This window comes from Pseudopipra pipra, chromosome 2 (assembly GCF_036250125.1).
Source record: "Pseudopipra pipra isolate bDixPip1 chromosome 2, bDixPip1.hap1, whole genome shotgun sequence".
NCBI classification, from domain to species: domain Eukaryota; kingdom Metazoa; phylum Chordata; class Aves; order Passeriformes; family Pipridae; genus Pseudopipra; species Pseudopipra pipra.
The window spans coordinates 98960466-98982741 of record NC_087550.1 but is presented as its reverse complement, the minus strand read 5'-3'; the positions used below and the strand labels follow the sequence as shown (position 1 = coordinate 98982741).

At 40.2% G+C, this 22276-nt stretch overlaps 1 protein-coding gene across 3 annotated transcripts in view; it reads right to left on the bottom strand.

The window, feature by feature from the left end:
- SHROOM2 (shroom family member 2) overlaps window positions 1-22276 on the bottom strand; it is a 124866-nt gene that overhangs the window by 31581 nt on the left and 71009 nt on the right. Inside the window, exons 1-4 of one of the 3 annotated variants that reach the window (XM_064646586.1) lie at window positions 15529-15602; window positions 14335-14466; window positions 6370-9001; window positions 4327-4430 (exon numbers count right to left, since the gene is read on the bottom strand). In XM_064646586.1, coding sequence (XP_064502656.1) covers window positions 4327-4430; window positions 6370-9001; window positions 14335-14466; window positions 15529-15587 — 2927 coding nt within the window. In that variant the 5' untranslated portion in view covers window positions 15588-15602. Of the gene's footprint in view, window positions 1-4326; window positions 4431-6369; window positions 9002-14334; window positions 14467-15528; window positions 15603-22276 lie in introns of those variants that run through there. The other 2 variants (XM_064646584.1, XM_064646585.1) reach the window with 2 other exon arrangements.

Sequence of the window (22276 nt, the reverse complement as noted above, 5' to 3'; positions counted from 1 at the left end):
CCCATCTACTCTGCTTTTGTGAAAATCTGTCTTGATTTCTGCATCCAGTTCTAGGGTCCTCAACGGAAGAAAGACATGGACCCGTTGGAATGAGTCCAGAGGAGGGCCACTAAGTTCATCAGAGGGCTGGAACACCTTTCCATTGAGGACAGGCTCAGAGAGTTGGGACTGTTCAGCCTGGAAAAGAGAAGGCTCAGGAGGACCTTACAGCAGCCTTTTGCTACATAAAGGGGGCTACAAGAACACTGGAGAGAGACTTTTCACAAGGCTATGTAGAGATAGGAAAAGGGGGTATGGCCTTAAGCTGAAGGAGGGCAGGTTTAGATTAGAAATTAGAAAGAAATTCTGTACTGTGAGAGTGGTGAGACACTGGAACAGGTTATCCAGAGAGGCTGCAGGTGTCAAAGACCAGGCTGGATGGGGCTCTGAGTACCCTGGACTAGCGGAAGGTCCCTTGCCCATGGCAGGAGGGTTGGAACTAGATGATCTCGAAGGTCCCTTCCAACCTGAACCATTCTAGGATTCTATAATTCTAAATAAAGAAGACAAGTTTAAAATAGCTGTGTAACAGAATGCCTGCAAGCAGAGTTCTGATTAACTATTTAAGCAAATGGCCTTTTTGCTACACATAAAACCCCCCAATCCTTCAAGTCTTGCATTTCAGTAGCTAAGTTCCCAGTTAAGCTGATACTAACACTGTACATTGGTACTATATTAATTTGACACTACAGTGGAAAAAACAAAAACAAACAACCAAAATACATAATTTAAAGCTACTGGAGTTATGAAAAACTGTGTAGATCCTAAGAATATTTCCAATCTCTAATTTATTTTCAAATGTCTATTTTACACCATCTATCATTGTAAACATGAGAAACTAACTTGTCCAATCCACTTGTATTGTGGATTGTTGGGCAGTTTTTCCCCACTGCTAATTAGTCCTCATAGATATGTAGCCCTGACCCCTACAATGGTAACAAATGAGAAAAAACTAAGAGAAATAACTATCAAAACATGCATGTATATTTTATGTGGGTGTATATACATACATGCAAACATCCATATATGCACGATATATATAAACACAATATAAATGGACTATTAGCCATTTGTCAATTCTTTTCCATTTGACTCGATTCAGAAGACATAAGATCATTCATGCTCCTGTGTTGCTGAAGGTCCTCTTCCTTTCACAATAATTTGCTGCTGCACCACCTGGTAAGCATGAAGCCTAGATATTCACCAGGTCTTGAAAACTCAGTTTCCTTATGAAGAGCCTAATAAAGAACTTGGGAATCTCTCCATAGGCTCCTGTTTCTGGCTTGTCAAAGATTTTCCTAGAATATTACACTTGGGCATTTAGGTCAACTTAGGCATTAAGAATTTATTTTGCTTTGGTTCTGTAGGGTAAAGGCTGTCCCTCTGCCTTCAAGAACTCAACTCGAACAGGAGTAACTACTAAGGTATGAAAGAACTGAAAGAAACATTTTGCAGTGTTTAATTAGAGTTGAGTCATGCCATGGTCCTACATTTGACATGCACACGCTCTTGGACTTGACACCTATTAAATGCTGAAATACTTTCTGACCTGTGATCTCATATATCCTTTTTCACTTTTTGAAATTATGTAACTTTAACAGACATCACAGGGACAAATTAATAGAGGTAGAAGTCAAATGTTCTTAGAAGCTAAACAAAAGCAACTACTGTAAACATCTCTAGTCACAGATGGCAATCTTAAGAATTAGATCATAAAGCACGATTCTTTTGATGCAGAATGACTTTTACATGTGCATGTCATACTGCTGGAAGCCAGAGGCTACTGGTCAGAGCACACATTTTAGTCTTTTCCTTTTGAATGTCTGTGTCAGTTAAGAAATTGTGAAGACTTCTATAACCAGTAAAAGTCATTTTACAAATGCAGAAAGAGAGACATGTTTAAAGAAGCACAGACTTTACATCTGTAAAGAGGTAAGCTTTTCTAACTAATTTGAAATAGAAAGAGTAGCATCATTAAAAGTAAAAAAGCACTAATTTTTGTTTTACAGATCAGTAGAATAGTATAATGCTTTTAAGCCATCCTAAAGTTAAGAACATACAGAGAATCACATCAAACCTCAGTATAAAAATACTCATCTCATGTTAGATGACTGGTGGTATCTCTGCAAGTTCATAACAAGAGTGTTTTGGTTTTTGCATGGGAGATGATAATGGCTGCTATGGACCAGTACTTCCTCTTCCTATAAAAATAATACCCTAAACTATTAAATACTGTAGTTCAGAAGAACATGTTGCAGCTCTTCTAAAAAGGGAGATGAAACAACCTGAATCCATTGGAAAGCACTCAATAACCTCAGAGAGGAAAAACAGAGCTCAAAGATGAGGGAGGTTCACAAATAATCTTCATCAACTCAACCCCTGCACATCTAACCCCCACAAATGCTGAAGGGCCGCTCCCATGTCCAGCGTGGTCACACTGGCTTTGGTAGTACAAAGGCAACCATAGCACACAGGCCTCAGTAGCACAAAGTAACAGCTGCCAGCAATTTATTCCAAACCCAGACTTTAAAGGAAAATATTAAATATGACTACAGAGAAGACCTTAGGCTTGGTTACTATTCAAGTTCTAGAATATACCATGAATTAGATAGATTTTCTAGCCATTTGCAGATTGCTAGCTTCTAAAAATAGAAAACTAAATGCCTTTAGGGTAGCTCAAAAATCATAAAATCAATTCACGTCATCCTGAGTCTGGTTCCTTCTGAGCACAAGAATGCCTTGTTAAAAAAGGAACACATGGAAATGTATATTCTTTCCTATAGGGCAGCCATTTATCATCACACGGTGGTAGTTCACAACATGGGAATTAAATGCCCAAATGAGGGATTCTATTTTGTTGGCTTTTTGAAGACAGAAGGCATATCAACCCTCTGCATATCAGTGTTGAGTGAAAGACTGTGAGAGAGACCATTTTACAAAACCTCCTCTACTGCGGTAAAATGGCCAAACACTACATCTGAAACTGTATGTCAAAATACAATTTAAAAAAAAAAAAGTTGTTGCACCTGGTGCCCAGTCATGTGATTTGCATGGATTCTGTGATCATAAAGCAAAAATTGTGCTGCACAAACACTGCTAAAATGCTGGTGTAGGAGTATTATTCGCATGCTTTTGTGACTCGGCTTCAGCACCGGTGGAGGGAAATCATTTTACTTGTCAAGAGATGCTGCCTGCCTACAGCAGCTTGTCTGCTCCCGGCTGGTTGTGCTGCCACCTCCCCCTCCCTCCAGCCCATCACCCTCCACACGCGTGCGCACACATTCACACCCTCCTGGGCTATTCATTTTGAAATCACTATGGTAAGTACAAAGGGCTACAAAAAAATTAGAAAAACTAGCAGATGGTCTCTTCATCTGAGCCACAAGCAATGCAAAATTCAATCGTATAAACCCACAAATAAATACTAATTTTTTTTACAAGATTTTACAGTCACGATTACAGTTTGTGTTTGCTACAGTTCATAATTTCCTCTCCCCTTGAGAGATTAATGCCACTTCCAGAACCAAGGAAAGCCCACAGAAGTTCTTTTTCCTACACTTGTGTTCTTTCTGTTACAAAACTCGGAGCTGTCAGAGCTGGTGACAGCAGTGTGTGCACAACCTCAGCTCAGCTGCCACACGCCACTTCAGCGATTGCTGAAATCACTCTTACACCACAAAGGGCCAGGAGGGGGGCAACCCCCTACATGGTAGTCATTTAAAGGATTTTAACTACATTGTACATACAGCTCCTACATTTGAAAAGGGTCTGAAAACACTGTACAGTTTTAATTAAAGACAAAGTAACAGAGAAAATTGGAGCCGATCAAATGGGAAAACAAATTTTAGTGGCTTCTATTCATGTACTGTATTTTGTAAAGGCACAAGAAAAGTCCAGCTTACAGCACTACTGTGTTACAGTACCATGCTGTCTTTGCCAAGGATAATACAGGAAAATTCTTTTAGGAAACCTCAAGCCATTTCCCACAAAACCTGTAACTATTCTTTCATGCACACAAATAAGAATCATCTACCTCTGAACAAACTGTAATATGCTCAGCACTCGACAATTTCTTCAAGCTCACACTACAGTCCCCAGAAATTTGGTCCCAACATTAATTCTATCATGCACATTGAAGTATGTGGGGAGAAGGAGTGAAACGAGGGGAAAAGGCATTGCAGAAACTCTGAAATCATCACAGCAAAACTTCCAGTTTGGGCCAGGAAAAGATCAGATCAGAGCTGTCAAAAATACATCTTTTAAAGACAGAAATTAAGAAATACTCACCTTACAGTGCAGTTCCTTTCATCCAGTTTGTTGACTTTAGAGAAAATACACTCCCCATCTTCCTTTAAATCCTCTGCTTGCCTCCTTAGTTCAACTGAAACTTCCTAGAAGTGGTTTATAGTACAAGTAAGAGACCAAGTCATCGTGTTTCAGACTCTTGAAAAATCTATGATTATGGAACCTCTTATTTGTGGGTTTGCTCTGTTTGAATATACATGAAGTCAACAGCACAGCATGTTTGAAGCTTGTTTGGTTTTAAGCAGTTCAGTATGCTCTGTGACCTCTTGCACAGCACTCCCAACCTGGCTGTGCTCAGGTTACTGCTCTGCTGATCTACAGAAGAGCTGAACATTTATATAAATTTTTGCAACTTCCATTTGGCAAAGACAAAAAAATAAAAACAAAGAGGGAAAGAAGTTACAGAAGAGCTGCTCACACTTTAGAAGATGCAAGTACGCACCAGCTTTTGGATCCCCGCGCATGTACTTTAGTTTCTCAGTAAAACACACAACATTGCTGTTCCAGAATGTTATTATCTCACTATCTTCAAACAACCCCACCCAAAGCATAGCTTTGCATTACAAACACTGAACCTACAGGAAATTTAACTGCGCATTAGCAATGGAATAATCTGAATCATATATGCAAAACAACATCTTTATTTACTTCAGTCTGTTGTAAGTATCTTCAATGCACTTACCACCATATTTTCCAGGTGCCTAAACAGGTGTCTGCTTTTTGCCCCAGGAGGCCTATACTGAACTTAAAGGCACTGACTAATAAACCAGAAATGCATACAAGGAATAGATGATATGATTTTTCTGCTGGGTAGGCAATTATTTAATAATTTAGTGAATTTAATTTTCAAAATAACTTCCAGGTGAATATTTTCAGTGGTTGGAATCTCTACCCTAATAAATTATCTGCATAATTAAGTCTGCACATAGAGTTCAAAAATAACTTTTGCAAAACTTAAAGACACAAAAAACTTACAGGAAGACAGCTCACAACTTTTAGAGATCAACATTTTTGTTTCTTCTTGAGGTATTCTCATTCTACTCCATGTCTACACGCACACACACACACAGGTGATGTGTGTATGCATGCAATGTTTTTAGCAACAGGGGAAAAATGAGGAAAAAATAATATACACAACTGCATTACTTCTAGTCTTTTCTTGCATAAGGCAAAGTTCAACACAAGTCGAACACACTCTGACTCCTTAGAGGTATCAGACAATCTCGTAGCAGCTTGAACAACATCTTTTAACAGAGAACTAAAGAAACTTGGTTTCTCTGTTTACTTGCAGTGCCACCTGCCAACCATTCCCTGGCCTGCTCAGTTAAAAATTAACTTAATATTTACTTGCAAGTTGAACAGACATTTGGCAACTCTCTAAGGAATAAATGTATGCATCTTAAATCAAGCAAACTGACATAAAACAAAACACTAAGAAGTTTCATTTGTTGCTGTAGTGTAGCTTTACCATTAACAGGCATATTTATAATCTCTAAACTTTATTAGACAGACGTTTTATCCTATGTAGCTTTTGCAGCAAGCAAATTTAGAAGAGGAAATCCATGGAAACTATTAGACCATTAACAAAATTGGACAAAAGTACATATTACTTCCCTTTGCAACATTTTTCTTCATAGTTTCAGAGAACTGAAAACCTTAAAATGGGGAAGTCAGCTACACCAATGAAAAAATAGCTATGGGTGAAGATTGCTTTGATCCTCCTACATCTCTACTGTAAAAAAAAGGATATTATCGAATCAACCACATTGTTTTCTTCCTTCTGGCTACAACATACAAGAAATTACTTGATCCAATTGCTCTTGTGCAATAAAATATTTGATCTTCCTCATTTTACTTATGAGAGCTACCCATAAAATTTATTCCTTTACTGACCAAAGGCAAACCCCATATTACATTGTATTCCTAAACTGGAAATTTTCATAAAAATTCTCTTCCCCCCTCTACTCCTCTCCTGTTCCCCACCGCCTTAGGCAATTTAAAGGATAATGCAAAAGACACTTGTACCTGTTTGTAGAAATCAGTGGAAGGGGATGATCTAGACCTCTCATGGGTGTATTGGGATTTCCCATGTTGTTCATGGCCTGCATCAAGGATGTTATCAGCTGAATGGTACCTTCCTGAGTTCCTTGGTTCTATTGGCTTCCGCTGCTCCTTCCATGATGCCTCATACTCTGCAAAGGTTCCCAGGCGCTGTGGCTGTGCAGATTTCACAATCCTATCAGCAGCCTTATTGCTGCTGCTGTGGCGAATACTATCTTTTGAAGCATGAGCAGTTTCAAGTCCAGCAGAGGCCACCCGACCCCTTCTCTCATAATACCACAACTCCTCTCCCTCTTGTCCACCACGAGTTTTCCTCTCAGGCTGTCCCTCTGCTAGACCATGGGGAACAAGTTTCTGTGATGATTTTCTAAATGCAGGTTTACTTGTTTCTTCAAAAAATTTCCACCTGTCTGCAAATGAGCCCAGGGCTTCTTCTGGTATATCTGGACGACAATGAGCATGGCACTCATCCTCTGACATCCCCACCTCATTCATCTTCTCTGGTTCAGAGTAAGACTTCAGCTTTTGCTCTGTTGTGAACCTCTTCCTGGCTCCAATGCGAGAAACATGATGAGTGCCACTCCCTGAAGGGTTCGGTTTAGCTTGTGTAGCCTCGAAGAATCCAGACACATCTTCAGAAACCAAAGCCAATAACGAAGAGTTGTGACTACCAGTTTTCCGCTCAGGCGACCGGGGGAGATATTCAGCAGGGCTGGGCTCTAAGTCCCGACGTTTGAAGGATGTCGCCCTCAGAACCCTGGCCTGAGCTTCCTTAAGGTGATCTTTGTAGGTGCTGGTAAAGTTTGTGTCTGGGGAGGTGGTGTCATTCCCTGCTGAATCTGGTTTCCAGGTCTCATTGCACTCCTCCGCTTCAGATGACCCTACTAACGTAGCAGTACTTCTACTTTTCTGCAGCTTTGCTCTTCTCATTTGGATCTCATTTCTCAGGGTTGTTGCAAAACGATCACTCCTTCGTGCCTGTTTAGACAAGTGAGTGTCAAATGGAGCCTGTCGTTCTGTTACCACTTCTGGGTTGTTGTCAGACTGCTTTTTCCCTTCCTGAGCTAAAGAGTGCAACATTGGGGTCTTCTGAGGAGAAATCTTGCTACTCTCATCTTTACCCCACCTAAAATCTTTCTGAGCAGATCTGTTTTCAGTGGTAAGGACACAACTCTTTGCATACTCCTGCTGACCATGCCTAGTTTCACTTTCCTCAAAGCTGCTCTCACAGTTTTTCTTTTGTCCAGACTTTTCAGTATGACTGGGTTTTTTAGCTTCTTCTATTACATCCCGCTCTCTGTCCATTGGGTAATGACTACTGTTCTCACACCTTTTCAGTGAAGATTCAATAGATTGTTGAGGTAGATAGTATTTTGGGGTTTGGGCCATTGTGATAACTGCAGGATTTTCATGAGGTCCAAGAGATACATCAGTTCCCACTGCAGGTTTCCAGCTGTCATCCTTGAGTTGTATTGGCTTTGAGCTTCCCTGAGCAGGATGTTTTGCCGTCACACAATAATATCGACTCTGTCCAGTGTTGTCCACCTTCTGTTCAGCAGCACTGTTCAAAGAGGCAGTGTTGAGCAGGCTGGCTTGGTTTGGACTGTAGCCATGAAAATGATCTGTAGATAACTCCTGAATGCCACTGTAGGACAGATAATGTTGCTGATCTTTAGGTGCAGCTAAGATTCTTGCACTGTGATATAAAGTGCTTTCATCGCTGTACTGGTGCTGGTGGTGGTAAGTGTAAGCAGGCTGTGCAAACCGAACGTCGGTGCTGGACAAGGATGACTGCAGTCTGTTCACAGGTCCTGCATTACTACTGTACCTTTCACCAGTTGAAGAAAAAGCATGTTCTGAACTGAGATCGGATTTATAATTTGAGCTGCTGATCCTCCTGTCACATGCTTTGGAGAGCCGCCGCTGCTGCTCCACAGTTTCCAAGCTCCAGTCATTCCTGGGTTGAGATCGGTTCAGGGCTGTAAAGTGCTGCGTGCTGGCACCCTCTGAGTACACAGGGCCATGGGCTTTCTCATGGCCTTTGATAGCAGCAAAGCTGTCACTACGAAGAGGTGGGGGTGGGGGGGGAGGAGATGAAGACTTCTTCTTATCAGGAACATACCAGACAGGTCCAAAACTGGATCTTCCAGAGCTAGTGAGCTTGCTATCTGGGTGTTCCTCTATTCTAGGACTTTTGTTGTTCTCATATTGAATGGGAGCTGGCAAATACCCAGGTTTGTCCTCTATTCCACTGCTGTCATTCAAAAACTGGCCAGACTTGCTTCCATGCTTAGCAGTCTCCCAGTGGCCCACTTTGTATAGCATGTTCTCTGTCGAAGAAGTGTCTGCATTGGACAGAGTGTGGTCAGGGGTGCTAGAACTCGTGGAGAAAGACCCATAGGCTGAATCCCGCTTACTCTGGCTCCCTAGATGATCAATGCTACTATTAGACCTTGCTGAAGAAAGTCTTCCATACTGGGCTACTTGTGGAGTGTGGTCCCAGCTGTCCATACTTCCCAAAGAGCTGAATTGGTCAGAAGTGCGATATAGACTTGACTGATCCCACGAGTTTGACAGGTCATGAGAAGAACAACTACTGTAGGAAATGAAAAAAAGCATCAAAATAAATAAACCAGTCAAAAAATGTCACAAATATATAGCCATCTATTTTAATAACATTGGTTAAGATCCATCTGCACAGGAGTTAAGGACAAACAATCTAATAAAACTGAAAGTTTGAACAAAAAGTCAGGGCTTCAACTTTATACTCTGTCGCTGATTCAATGCTTGAAACCTTAGTAACTAACTCAACTTCCCTATGTAAGTTCACTAGTAAGTAATATGCATTTATCTTCTTGAGGGTTTCCCTCTCCCTCTGCAACATGTTGGTTTTGCTGACTTTGCTTTTAAAAAGTATAGTTTGAGCTCCATTAGCTCCCTCTTTCCCAGGACAAACACCAACTTATTTTCCAGCTTATTTTCCAGGCACGCCAATTCTTCCAGCTATTAATGTACTTCCCTCTTCATCTCTGTAAATGTCACTCTAAATGTCTTCAGCCCATAAAGTTATTCCCTTGTTATAAAGTTATTCCCATAAAGTTAAATTCAAATCTGCCTGTTCATTTGATATTCTAACTTTTAAGCAGAGGTTCACTAAATACATTTGTCTCAACCACCACCACTCCAGTTGTGAGCCTGCACATGCACCTTATCAGTGTGGTTTCAAAGCAGTCTCAGGTGGACGCCCTTACAACAATGTCATTCAATTCCACTCAGTTCCACAACACCGACAGGAAAACTTCAGGAGAAGATGCTAGAGCAACATAAACTCTGCAGGGCCAACCTTATACTTCTGACCTTCATTCAAGAACCCATACTGCCACCAGTTTCTCCCTGCTACTCTTTCATCTATAGAAACATCATCTTTGACACTGTATTTTCTCTGGGTCTTTGACCAAGGACACTATCCCAAAATCTTGCTGCTTCTCATACTTTCCTACCCAACGAGTTTTCCATTTTCTTTCATTTCTTTTCTCTCTCACAGGATCCATCTCCCATCAACCCAACACATTGATGCTGAGACAACCGTCTTCCCAATTATTCTCATCACATCTCCCTGTTTGAACTTCAGTGGCAGCTCCTCCTGCTTTTATGTACCAAATTCAAATTCTCGCCCTTGCATGCAAAGCCCCTTGGTCGAAATTCCCAGACTTATTCTACTTCCCTACAGCTATAATTACATGAAGCATCCATCAAATTCTGTGCAGTAAAGAGGCCTGTGAAAGCTAGCAATGAAATTAGATTAGTCCACATCAAAAATACAAAGTTATATAGATATTTTCTTCTGTCAAAAATATTGCAAAAGTCAACTCAACAGTTCTTTGGAATTCAGTACTAACAGGAGAATTGCTTTCCCCCTCTATTACTACAGCCTTTTAAATTTTTTTTTAATATAATGTAGTCAAACCCAATGTATATGAAATAAGAGAAGATATACTTTATGCTTATATTCTAAAAGCATTTTATTAACAAAATACACTAGTATTGGCCTCCTCTTGCAGGGTTTTTTGTTTTTTCATTAATTTATTTTCAGCATTTAAAACATCTAGCTGAATCCCTAAAAAAGTCTTAAATGTCATCTTAGGTTGATACAGTGTTTCATGCAAAAAGTATCTTGGTCATTACTAGGATTTCCTTTGCCAATGAATAATGCAAGCCAGATATTACTAAGAATTGTTGATATTTTTCCACCCTCTTCAGCACTAAGGAGATTATAGAACTGTTAAGGTTGAAAAAGACCCTTAGGATCATAAAATACAACCAGGTACTTGGCATTGATTAAAATAAAGGTAACACTTGTGCAGGAAAGACTCAATTTACAAATTACGGGTCTCATGTAAATCCGCTGGTATCACATGTGCAGCAGAGATCATCAGCATAATAGGTCAAAGCCCTGCTAGAAAATGCCTAATGGAAATCCAGCAGATGCAACAAATACTTTAAAGGAAGGACAGGCGGATTTCTGATGGCATGTTACTGCAAAGCATGGCCTCCTGCAGGGCAATCCTCCTGTGAACCCTGACATGGAAGTCAAAAAGCCAATTCTCTGCCTGAGCCTGGCATCCCAGGATACCCTTCTCTCAACAGCTTTTTTACAGTGGATTCACAAGAGCATTGTGGATTCACACTGCTGGTCGAAGTTTGGCATGTGAAATCCAGAAATAATCTACAAACACCATCCTTGGCCACTTTGGCCAATAAGCACCCCTCCCAACCCAGGGCATGAGTTTCTGCTTCTGGGTCCTTACAGCAATAACAACATCTCAGTAAATCAGACCACATTCAACTGCATGGGATTACAAATCAGATGTACCTGAGCCCAACTGCCCCAAAACCTTCTCAAAGGATACTTGCCTCACAGCCACACCAGTAAGGCAAGAACAAAGTAAAATAGGTTGTTGGCTGTAACTGCACAGCCAAGGGCACCGAAAAAACCAAAGCCTGTAGGGTCCTCTATTACAGTATATCCTACTGGAAGAAAATGCAGAGTTTAAACTTTCAACAATTTAAGAGAGTTCATAGACACACCTTCCAGAAAAATACACTTGGCCTTAGTTTAGGATGGGCCTGTTTAGTCTTAGTTTAGTCTGTGTCCCTGTCATTAAGGTATGACCTCTGTGAAAAAGACAAAAGACTCACAGAGGGAAATGAAGACACCAAAAGCGTTACAAGTTTTATCTCTCTAGCCTTGCATGAGAGGCACCTAGACCTAGCCTAGTGCTCCCAAGATAGCTTACAGTTTTTGAATTGAAGTCACATGATAAAAACCCCCCACATATAATGCTGGATGTGGAGAGCTGGGCCTCAGAACTACCCTCTCTCCTATATACAGGCTCCTCTGGTTTGTCTGTCTTCCTCTAACTTCACACACCTTCTCCAAGGTTCAAATTCATCAGGCTGCCAAAAAAATCCAAACCACCAAAACCAACCAATCAACAACAGAAAAACCCCAAACCCAAATCAAATCAAATTGCCTACTTAAATCTCACACCTAACTAGACAGTGAGGACAAACTTCAGGGGGCTGTTTTGGTCAGCTGTGCCCCACTCCATCAACACAAAAAATCCAGGTATATCCTGCTTGGAAGAGAGCGAAAGCATCTCTCCCCCTAAATGAACTCTCCATGTTTTACAAGTGATTTAGTGAATTTTCACACTCACGGAGAAAATGCAGGCAGGTACATTGAGAGGAGATTTTAGGTTGTGAATACCAGTCTCAGATGCTTAGCTCAAGGAAGGACACGAAATTCCAGAAACAGCCCAGGGGTGGGATGCTTGGGCTAGAAATATTCCCTCCTCGGGCTATTTCCATTATCTCCTTGCATACTGATGCTTTCAGCTACTGATTGCTGTGCCTCCTGATCAGCTCTGTGCTTCTCTGTTTTGTGAATTGTACTTTGAAAGTGGGGAATCCCTGATGCTGCTCATCCCTTTCTGCAGATCAGCAAGCCCAAACCACCCCGCCTCTGCAAGTCTGATCCTCAAAATACCCAATTCCTTGGGCTGCCACTCTAGGAATGCTGGGCCCCCCTCAAGCAGCTGCAGTCTGAAACCAGCTCTGCCACTGAAACTGTCTTGGACAACAGACACCAGGGCTGACAAATCTCCCAAATACATCACCTTTCAAGTGGGCAGCACAGGCAGCCAAGGAGTTCAGGATAGCAGTGACCTGGGAACCCCGCTATTATACTGTGCTAAAGCCACTAAATCTTTGGTCAGCATCTAAGAAAAAATGAGAAAGAATTTGCCCTTTTTATTAATATTCATATCTACCAGCAATTGCTGCTATTTCTGATATGTGAGGGGAGAGGATTACTCTATTCCTACCCCCCTCTCTTCTTTTACACACACAATTTCCTGACCAAACCTTATTTCAAACTGGCCTTGAACCAATATTTTTTTTCTTTTCCAAGTACTGGGGCACACCTGGCTCCTATCAAATCACACCTTGAGACACGTGTCTTGTAGTATTTTACTTTCACAAGGACAACCACCAGGAAGAGCAGGAAGAATATACTGATTTACAGCTCAGTAAGAAGACTCATTAATAGTATCTAGAGCTATAGCATTGCAATGAGGAACACAACAGAAGTTTTTAGAAGTTTCTGAATTTTGTTTCTATGTACAAGGACTTCTACTGTCTTCAAATCTATAAATCTAAATAAACCCATCTACATGATATTTAAATACATACTTTAAATCAGTGTAAGCCAGCAGCAACTATAATCAAGGATTTGCTAAAACTTCTGCTAAAGTATTACAAAAAACATTTAAAAACATTTCTGCCTAATGTTAACATTGATACTTTTTTCAGAGGCAGACAGTAAGTGATTTTAAAAATAGTAAGAAGCTTCCAAAGAAAACAATGTAAAAACAACTGTAAAAATGTAAATAATGTTCTTTTATTTTGACCACCACAATAAATTAGCATCAAGAAGTAATGACAGAGAATGTACAGCAGTCAACACAGAAAACAGAAGTCTACTTCCCAAACTGGGATTGTAAACCAGACTAATTTTCTTTAATGCTCGATGTAACTATACCACAATGGGAACCGAGAAGGAAAAAGTAACAAAAAAAACCCAACAAAAAACCAACCAAATAAAAACCCCACAACACCCCCCCCCACACACACACACAACCAACAACCAAAAAAATCCTTGTGAAATGCTAAAGAATGTCATCTATGAGCAGGAAATAAACAAGAACCTGTAACCAGGAACAAACAGCCATGACCTAAAGGTTTACAGTTTCACAGCTCAAACTGCATGGGTGCTAGCCTTTCTCCCTTAGTGTTGAATGAGACCTAACAAATATTAAGGTGCTTTAAACAGGGACTGAAAATCTTACTACCTGTCTACACAAGCAAGATCACAGGTGTAGGGAAGATCAGATTACAGAAAGACAGTTTAACTAATAAAACCAATAATATCTTAAAGTCCAACAATAAAAGATTCCACATTGTCCCTTTAGAAAAAGCCCTTTTAATTGTCTGAAACAGTATTTATCAATTTCTTCTCCCTTTCCTCTTTCACTTTATGAATGTTAATTTTGATAGTTTCCTTGCCTTAGGATTTTACCAGTAGACACCGAAAGGAAATGCAGAACAAGAAACAGAACGTTTTGATTGCCCTTAAAGATAATTTCTTACCTTTCAATCATATGCACGTATCACATACTGATTCTGAAATCCACTCATCCACACATCAAACTTCCCAAACTCCCCCTTTAAGCACAGGCAATACTAAAGAAGTACAATACAACAATTCTGCATTTGTTGTTTTAAAAAAACCCCACTCAACGACATGACAAACATTACTATTGTGTCATTGTTAGAGCTTAATGTGTGTTACTTTAGGCAGAGACTCACCTTGCATGATAGTGGGAGTGCCAGGCGGCGCAGGCATTAGACGAGGAAAGGTGTGACGTGGCTGTCTCAGGCTGACTTTCCGTAAATTTGGTTGCGTGCCAGGAGTGTGGCCTGCAGGCTAGGTCATTTCTCCTGAAACAAGAGAGGTAGAGTGTACTAGTCTAATGCAAACAGTTCAATAAGGTGATATGCAGCAAAAAAATCTACCAGGCTGGTAGTAAAAGATTTCACAGATAGGACAGAAGCATAATGACTTTAAACGACAGCAAAACTTTCTGCATGCATGCCAGTTTGAAAAGACATCGCCATTTATTTAAAATGCTTGAGATGCACTGAAATGCCAATACTCTCCAAGGTTTGTGCTTGGGTAATTTCTTTGGTGAGCTTTTTTTATTCCCTTTTTTTGGTTTGTTTGCTTTTAATTTTTTTTTTTTTATTGGGGTGGGGTGGGTGGGTGTTTTTCACAAAGTACAGAGACAGAAAAATAAATTTTAAAGTACTTGACACATATCCAGAGCTTTAATAGTTAAAGCTAATACTGAGACTTAGGACTTGTTTACAACTTGACAACAGTAGGGCTTTGGTAAGGTTTTACTGTAGGTAGCTGTATATGGGAAAAGCTGGGAAGAAAAGAGTTAATGACAGGAAGGATTAAAGCCATCTACATTGTTTCATACAAGTTAGTAATAGTGATATAACTAATCATTTTAACTCCAGCCAAGTTCTGCTTCAGCTCTTGAAATGTTTCGTACCCCAGATATGCAGGAGGGTTTTGTTTGGTTTGGGGTTTTCTGGATTTGTTTTTTTAAAGAATACATCTCAAATACAGTTCAGCAAATCGTGTAAGTTCCACAAACATTTACTTGGATATCATCTCCAAGCATACATGGTCACTTAACTGAAGAGATCCCTTCTAAGAAGTACAACAGTAAGTTGTTAGAGCTTTGCACCTTAAAAACTGTTCTGCAAAACTGCTCCATACTCCTCTACCCCTTCCTTCTACTCAGGAATTAGTAACAACAGCTTGCACTTCCTTCCAAGGACTTGCTCTTTGTAACACCTCTCAGCACTTATGAAATAAGTGCATTCTTTTTCCCCCCCAAGGTTAAATAGGCCTCCTGGTGGAATCCAGCTACTTCTGTTTTAGTGAGCAGATGCCAAGTACAGGCCATTTGTCGAGACCCTGTCAGTCACCTGGGAATGAAGCAGGAACTTCTTTGAAGGTAATTCATCCTGCTTTCTCCTTGGCTCATCCTGGAGGAAGTGTAATTTAAAATTTAGATGAGGTATAAGGTTTGACAAATCCCATCCTTCCAAGTCAGAGTCTGAAATAAAGGCTTACAGGACCTTAGTTCTTGAGATTTTTTTAATGCACTTATGTATTCACAAAACTTATTACTTCAAGGTTAAGTCATTTGTCTGAGTTACAGAAGTAATTTGCTACACTGAGAAAGTGTTCCCTATTTTCAATTTGAACTTTAAAGGTAGTTCTATTTTTTTTTAACTCATTCCCCCTTTTTATAAATTTGGGTTATCAGACAGCCACTGGATTTAGAGACTAAAGCTCCTTGTAAACCCAATATCTTCAAAACAGGTCAAATTTGAGTACATGGCTTTTCACAGTACATTCATGAAGATCTGAAGAAATTAATGATGAATTGCCTTTCCAAGCTTTGCATGCAGGATTACAAAAGGAGAATAATAATTCTACAGGGAAACTGTAATTTCACTGTCACTAAAAAAAGAAGTAATTGTTTCCATAAGCAAAAGCCTACTCTTCACAGCATGACAAAAGAGAAAACAGTGAAGCAGAGCATCACCATGTTGTCCATTCTTGATAGGACATGTTATTCAGAGAGGAGAGGAGCCCCAATACTCTTAGTGCAAACAAATGCAAAAGATTATGTTCAGCCATGTGATGATGGGCTCCAGAAGGTCCTTGTGTTCTACAAGCCTGTGTGCAGGTATGGAAAACAAATCATTCCACTGTTCAGCTGCACAGAACATTGAATGTTTTTCCCCCCACACTGCTAATTTCTAAGGTGCTGACACCAACTCAGCAATCTACAAATACCTATTGAGCAAATTCAACAGACATCTTAGGCATCAATTCAGCTAAAAAGGTTTATCTATTATGAGACAATTACTCTTTATGATGCACTACCAAGGAAACACAAGACTAGAAAACTAGCACAATATAAGCAGCATTTGGAGCATAAGGAAAACAGGGTTGGGAAGAGGGCTTCTGCAACAGTTTGGGCTTGGCAAATGGTAGGAGGAATCCAGTCACTGGGAAGAAAGAAAAGGGATGCACATGTAAAGTCTGTACTGTACCTCATGGAATTTCTCAAGATCTTCATAAGATAGTTCCTTGCTACATGAATATCATTTTCAGATGGCATTTTCTGTGCCACAATATCCACCACCACTTTCATTTTCCTGAACAGCCAAGCAAGGGGAGGAACAGACTGGACTGAGTTGTGACATAAGACAAGTCAAGTGGACATAAATTTACAAGTTCTGTTTAATGTTTTGTATTTGTGCACACACAGATATTTTTGAGAGGTTTGGGGTTTTTTTGACATAATAGTCTGAACAGCATAAAAATACTGGTGGGATACTTAGAAGGTGGAATCATGTAGACACCAGCTTTTGTTGTGAAGTTCACATGACTAAAAATCAATTTACTGTGCATACTCAAAAATGCTTTCTGATAGATTCTCAACATTTAACTACAATTACTATGTCCTGCACTGCAAGAAACAATTTTTTTCATAAAAAAAAAGTGAAGTGCAGCACAAATATTGATTCTAAAACTTAGCAAAATGGGTAGAAGGACTAGAAAGAAAAGATTAAAAGATTCAAAACAGGAATATTTTGCAGGCAACTGAAGAAGCTGGAAGCTGAGCATTTATATTCTAATGTAATACCTCTGTACTAATTCTGAGTGACAGAATGAGATCATCTGAACCTACAACCCAGAAAACCTCTGGCATTAATGGAAGCATTATTAAAAGCATTTCACTGAAAGTGTCTTTCTACTAGTGCTTTTACAGAAGCTGCTGGAAGGAAAATGTTGATAAGTATTGAAGAAGATACATTACAAAGGAAAAAAGATAAAAGGCTAGCAGATACAGCAACATAGGCATTTATTTCCCCAGCACCACCTCCAACAACAGAATTTGTTTCATTCTTATCTACCAAACAGCTCCTCTGTTGTAACCCTGTCATACAGGCTTTTGCATTAGGAATAACCAAAGCAAAAAGGTGACAGGCATTTCCAGGGACCTGCATCCAGGTGGAAAGCAATTGCTAGAATTTATTTCATAGAAACATACAATGGTTTGGGTTGGAAGGGAACTTAAAGATCACTCAGTTCCAAACCCCCTGCCACGGGAAGGGGCACCTTCCATTAGTCAGGTTTCTCAAAACCCCATCCACCCTGGCTTTGAACACTCCCAGGGATGAGGCATCCACAACCGTGCAACCTGTTGCAGTGCCTCACTACCCTTACGGTAAAGAATTTCTTCCTAATATGTAATTTGTCTGTTAACGTTTCATTCCAGTCCCCTGCTGAATCAGCAAAGGGCTGACTGCTGGCTCACACACAAGCCTGAGGCTGCACCTTTCACTGCAAGCAGGGCCAGCCTCACACGACAGGGGCTGCATGTGTCGCAGTTCTGAATCAAAAAACTGGCTTGTCATTCCTTTTTAAAGGCTGTCTTCTGTTATTTCTTGTCCTTACGCTGCCCCAAATTTACCGATCCCTGTGATCACTTTTCACATTAAATCTATACAATTCTTCAAAATGGCTGAGTTCGTCCGGGGAGGGAGAGGCGGGGGAAAAGGAAATCCGTTTCGCCTCCGCCCAAAGCCCCTCACTCTTCACGCGCTGCCCTCCGAGGGTGTCGCATCCCAAGGCTCTTCCGGCGCTGCCCTCCGGGGGTGCCCCATCCCAAATCCCGTGCGGCGCTGCCCGGGCAGGCGGCGGGCGCGGCCCCGCAGCCCCCCCGCTCCCCCTGCCGGCCCTCACCGCCGCTCGGGGCCTGCCCCTGCTCCCGAACTGCCGCTTACTGCTGTCACTACTGTGATTACTGTCTTCCTGTACTAGAGATGCCAGAGCTGAATGCAGTACTCAAGGCGTGGTCTCACCATAATAAAACCTGGGTTTAGGCAAAAAATCCCAATTTTCTAATTTAAAAAAAATCAGTCAGTGGCTTCAGTCAGCAATGAGTTGAGTCTACAACTGAGCTGAGTCTGCAGAAGCATCTATTATTTTTTACTCTTCCTGTTACACACTGTCAGCCCTAATTATCTGAGTTAAAACTCTTGTAGCAATTATTTATATTAAAGATTCTTTTAAAAAAATACATTCAGTTTTCAGTCACTTTAATTTCTACAGAAAGCTGCAGACCGCTGTTTCACAGTATAGTCCACGTGTTTCAAAGAACACCCGGCAAACACCAGAATTTGGGAACCAGTCAATGCATTGACACTGAACAGCAGCTATCAAAACAAAACTATTCTCCCTTCATTCACCACAATGCAACTCAAGACTTTTCAGCAGTGCAGCAAAGCCTCTCTCCAGCACTTTGTTTTTAAAGTAGCCCAAGTTCACTTTTTCACAGTTGCAGCAGGATGTCCAAACTACTGACAGTCATTTCAAACCTTGTCCATAACTAGAAATTGGTCCCAATCCCCGTGTAACTGGCTACAAGACATGCCAAGGATGCAAGGCTAAGGAAATGCACTAAAGGGCTGCAGATAAAATGCTGAGATAAAATGGAAGCCTGCACAAGCTCAAAGGTCAAATGCACAATTGAGTTGGCATTCTCAAGTAAGAAACACTCTCAGGCACTGCACATACTGAGAAGTACAGCTCACAAGGTGCCCTTAGATTGTTTCACAGCCAAATAAACCAAACCATTTGTTTGTCCTACAGAAACATATGACCAGTTACAAACAGTGCGACCCCATGCCAGCCAAGCAAGTCAGCAAGGAGGGTTTCAGTACTTGGGATGAACTCAGCAAGCCACTCATATAGTTTCTTAGTCCACATAGAGAAAATGCCAAGAATTTGTAGTGACAGCACAGGTGCCCTTGTTTGTCTGCTTATAAATCCCAAACAGCTTCATAGTTCTCAGCTTTCTCACCTCCCCTCCTTTACAGTAACACTAGGCCAGACATACCAACACTTCATTAACAATTTTTTTCAATAAATCTGTATGTGCTGTGGGAAAAAAAGTCCTTCCAATCCACATATTTTTTGTTGGTTTTTGGGTTTTTTTTTGTTTTTTTTTTTATTTTGCAGTTCACCAATCTTGTGCTCGATGGAACAAAATACACTAGAAGACCAACACAGAATGCAATTAACTGCATATGCAAAAGGCCACTATGAATAAACTACTAAATGACTTATTTGATTTATTAAAAACGTTATTTGGATTTTTTTAGTCTTCTGAATCGTTGACAGGAAAAAAAAAGGAGGCTGAAAACCACCATGAAGCTGCAGTTACCTACAGGGGCCTCAAATAATAAGAAATTGACGATGTCGCTGTTTTTCCTTCCAAAAATTCTTCAATGTATTTTTCACTGCAGATTGTGAAAATCTCACCCAGCTGCCTAACTTGGGAGCTCATGATTTCTCTAGAAAGAAGAAAAAATTGTCATTTGGTCGGAATGTCTTCCCTCTTGCTTCTTATCCTCCCTTTAAACAGACAAACAACATTCCTTTCTATAGAGTCATCTATAGAGTACTAAAGGAGTCATCACCCTACACAGACAAAGACATTAGGTGTTCTCTCAGACAACTACATTCATAGAATTCAAATTACTCCATGCTATGTTAGTCACCACTGGCAGATCTACCTGTCAGGGTAATACAGGAATGAAGCATCTGAAATCTGGCAAAAGATTAAGGTCCAGGAGCAAAACTACATAAGAAACGTGAACAGTTTCTTGTGTCATTCTCAGTAATACAAGAATTATCCGAATTTAGGCTAAAGAGTTGTTACCAATTCCATAAAAAAGCTTTAGGTTAAGGGCAATACAATTCCCTGCTCCTTTCCCCTTGCCATTTTCAATGTTGTCCTGCCTCCTGACATACTGGTATATCTATATCTCTGGATGTAACAGCAAACCAAGAGAGGACAAACCACCCAAAACTTGAGGTTGAATACTTTTTCTGAACACAGTTAATCTACTTTATTCCTTCTTTGTTTATTTAAAAATAAAGGAAGGAGGGTGGTATATATGTGTAAAAGAATATGAGAAGGAACAAAAACACAGAAAGTCCCCCTGAAAATTTTCATGCAACAATTGCATATTAAAGGATTCACCCAAATTAAAAAAACTCCCACAATATATTCTGAAGTAAACCTTCACTGTCACTCATATCCAATAGAAATGATTCACAGAAGTTTTATATATATATACACACACACACATGCGTGTGCACACACACACACACATATATATCCCTCTATAGATATATGCATAGATATATACATACATGCAAAGTGACTTTTCAGGCTTTTCTAAATCCAAAATACTCCCACAATTTCTCTGTCCAGGTTTTGCACTCCACCTACTGCTTTTTTAGTCTTCCAATATACCAAAGCCCTGCTAAAACCTGACCCATAGTCCACTTTACAGTTCACCTCCCTGCTGCTTTTTAGAACATCACAGCCTGAGCCACTTAGTTCCCTTTCTGTAAGATTGTCCTACTGCCTTTCGCTCAGATTCAGCCTTAGATGCCCCAACTTCCTACTGTTCTCTGGCTAGACAGCAGCAATTTAAATGCTTTTTCTAAAGTACACTCTGTGCCACCATTCAGACTGTTTATCCAGGAGAGCCTTAAACATCCTTTCAGAGAAGGACAGTACCTCCTACAGTGACAGCCTAAACCCCTCTCAAAAGCCAAAACCCAGGGCCTTCCTGGCTGAGGCAGAAACATCAGGACTTGAAATTTTAAGTTAACTGTGTAGAGATATCACATCCTCACTTTATATTTTACAAATTAAACTTAAGATGTGTAAAATGCCTGTACGTGGTGAGCAATAAACCCAAAAAACTACTGGTAAATATCATAACAAGTACTTTAAGGCAATACCATTTAACTTTGCAGCTCTTTGGTGAGCTTTATAAAAACAACACACACCATCTCCTTCTTTCTTTCAGGATTGCTCTATGAATACACAAAATGCCTGAATGAAACTTTCTTTCAGAAGAAAATTTGTTCAAGGTTTTTATATTTGGTATCTGCTGAAGATTAAATGGAAATGCTTTCACATTGTAACTGATCAAATGTGGCTTATATGAGATTTAAAAAAAAACTAGTATGCCAGCTAAAAGCCTGGAAAAGTGAATTTAAAGGTGAAGCATTTAACAGCAGAAATCAACAGCAACATTACTGTTGGTTTGCCAACTGTGCACTGTTTTCCAAAACAAGCACAGAAGGGCTGACATATACTAATTCAAATTACTACTGGCAATAATTGAGTCATACCAGAGTTTTTGTTGGAAGACTCCACTTCTCTCCACTAACATCAGCATGCAGCCCATCTCTTTGTCAGAACCACATCTCCTTGCACTTTAGTGAATGTTCTTTTGGAAAAATCCCCTGTGATATACTTCACTGTATGTCACGTGGGATGAACCAATGATGAAAACAAATTAGCCTGGTATATGAATAAACTCTTCTCTGACCTCAGATAGCTGAGCTCCACTGCATACATCCCCTTGTCCAGAGACAGCTGGATCAGCCACAGGCAAAAAACGGAGACATTCAATATTGTGCATATAACATGCACAGACACACAAACTGCAGAACTTGAAAAGCTGAGAGAGAGAACAGTCAGTAGTCTCAAGGAACACAAAAACCCACATACAGAAATTAAAAGAATAAACTTTGCAGGCAAAGGAAAAAAAGTTATTACCGGCC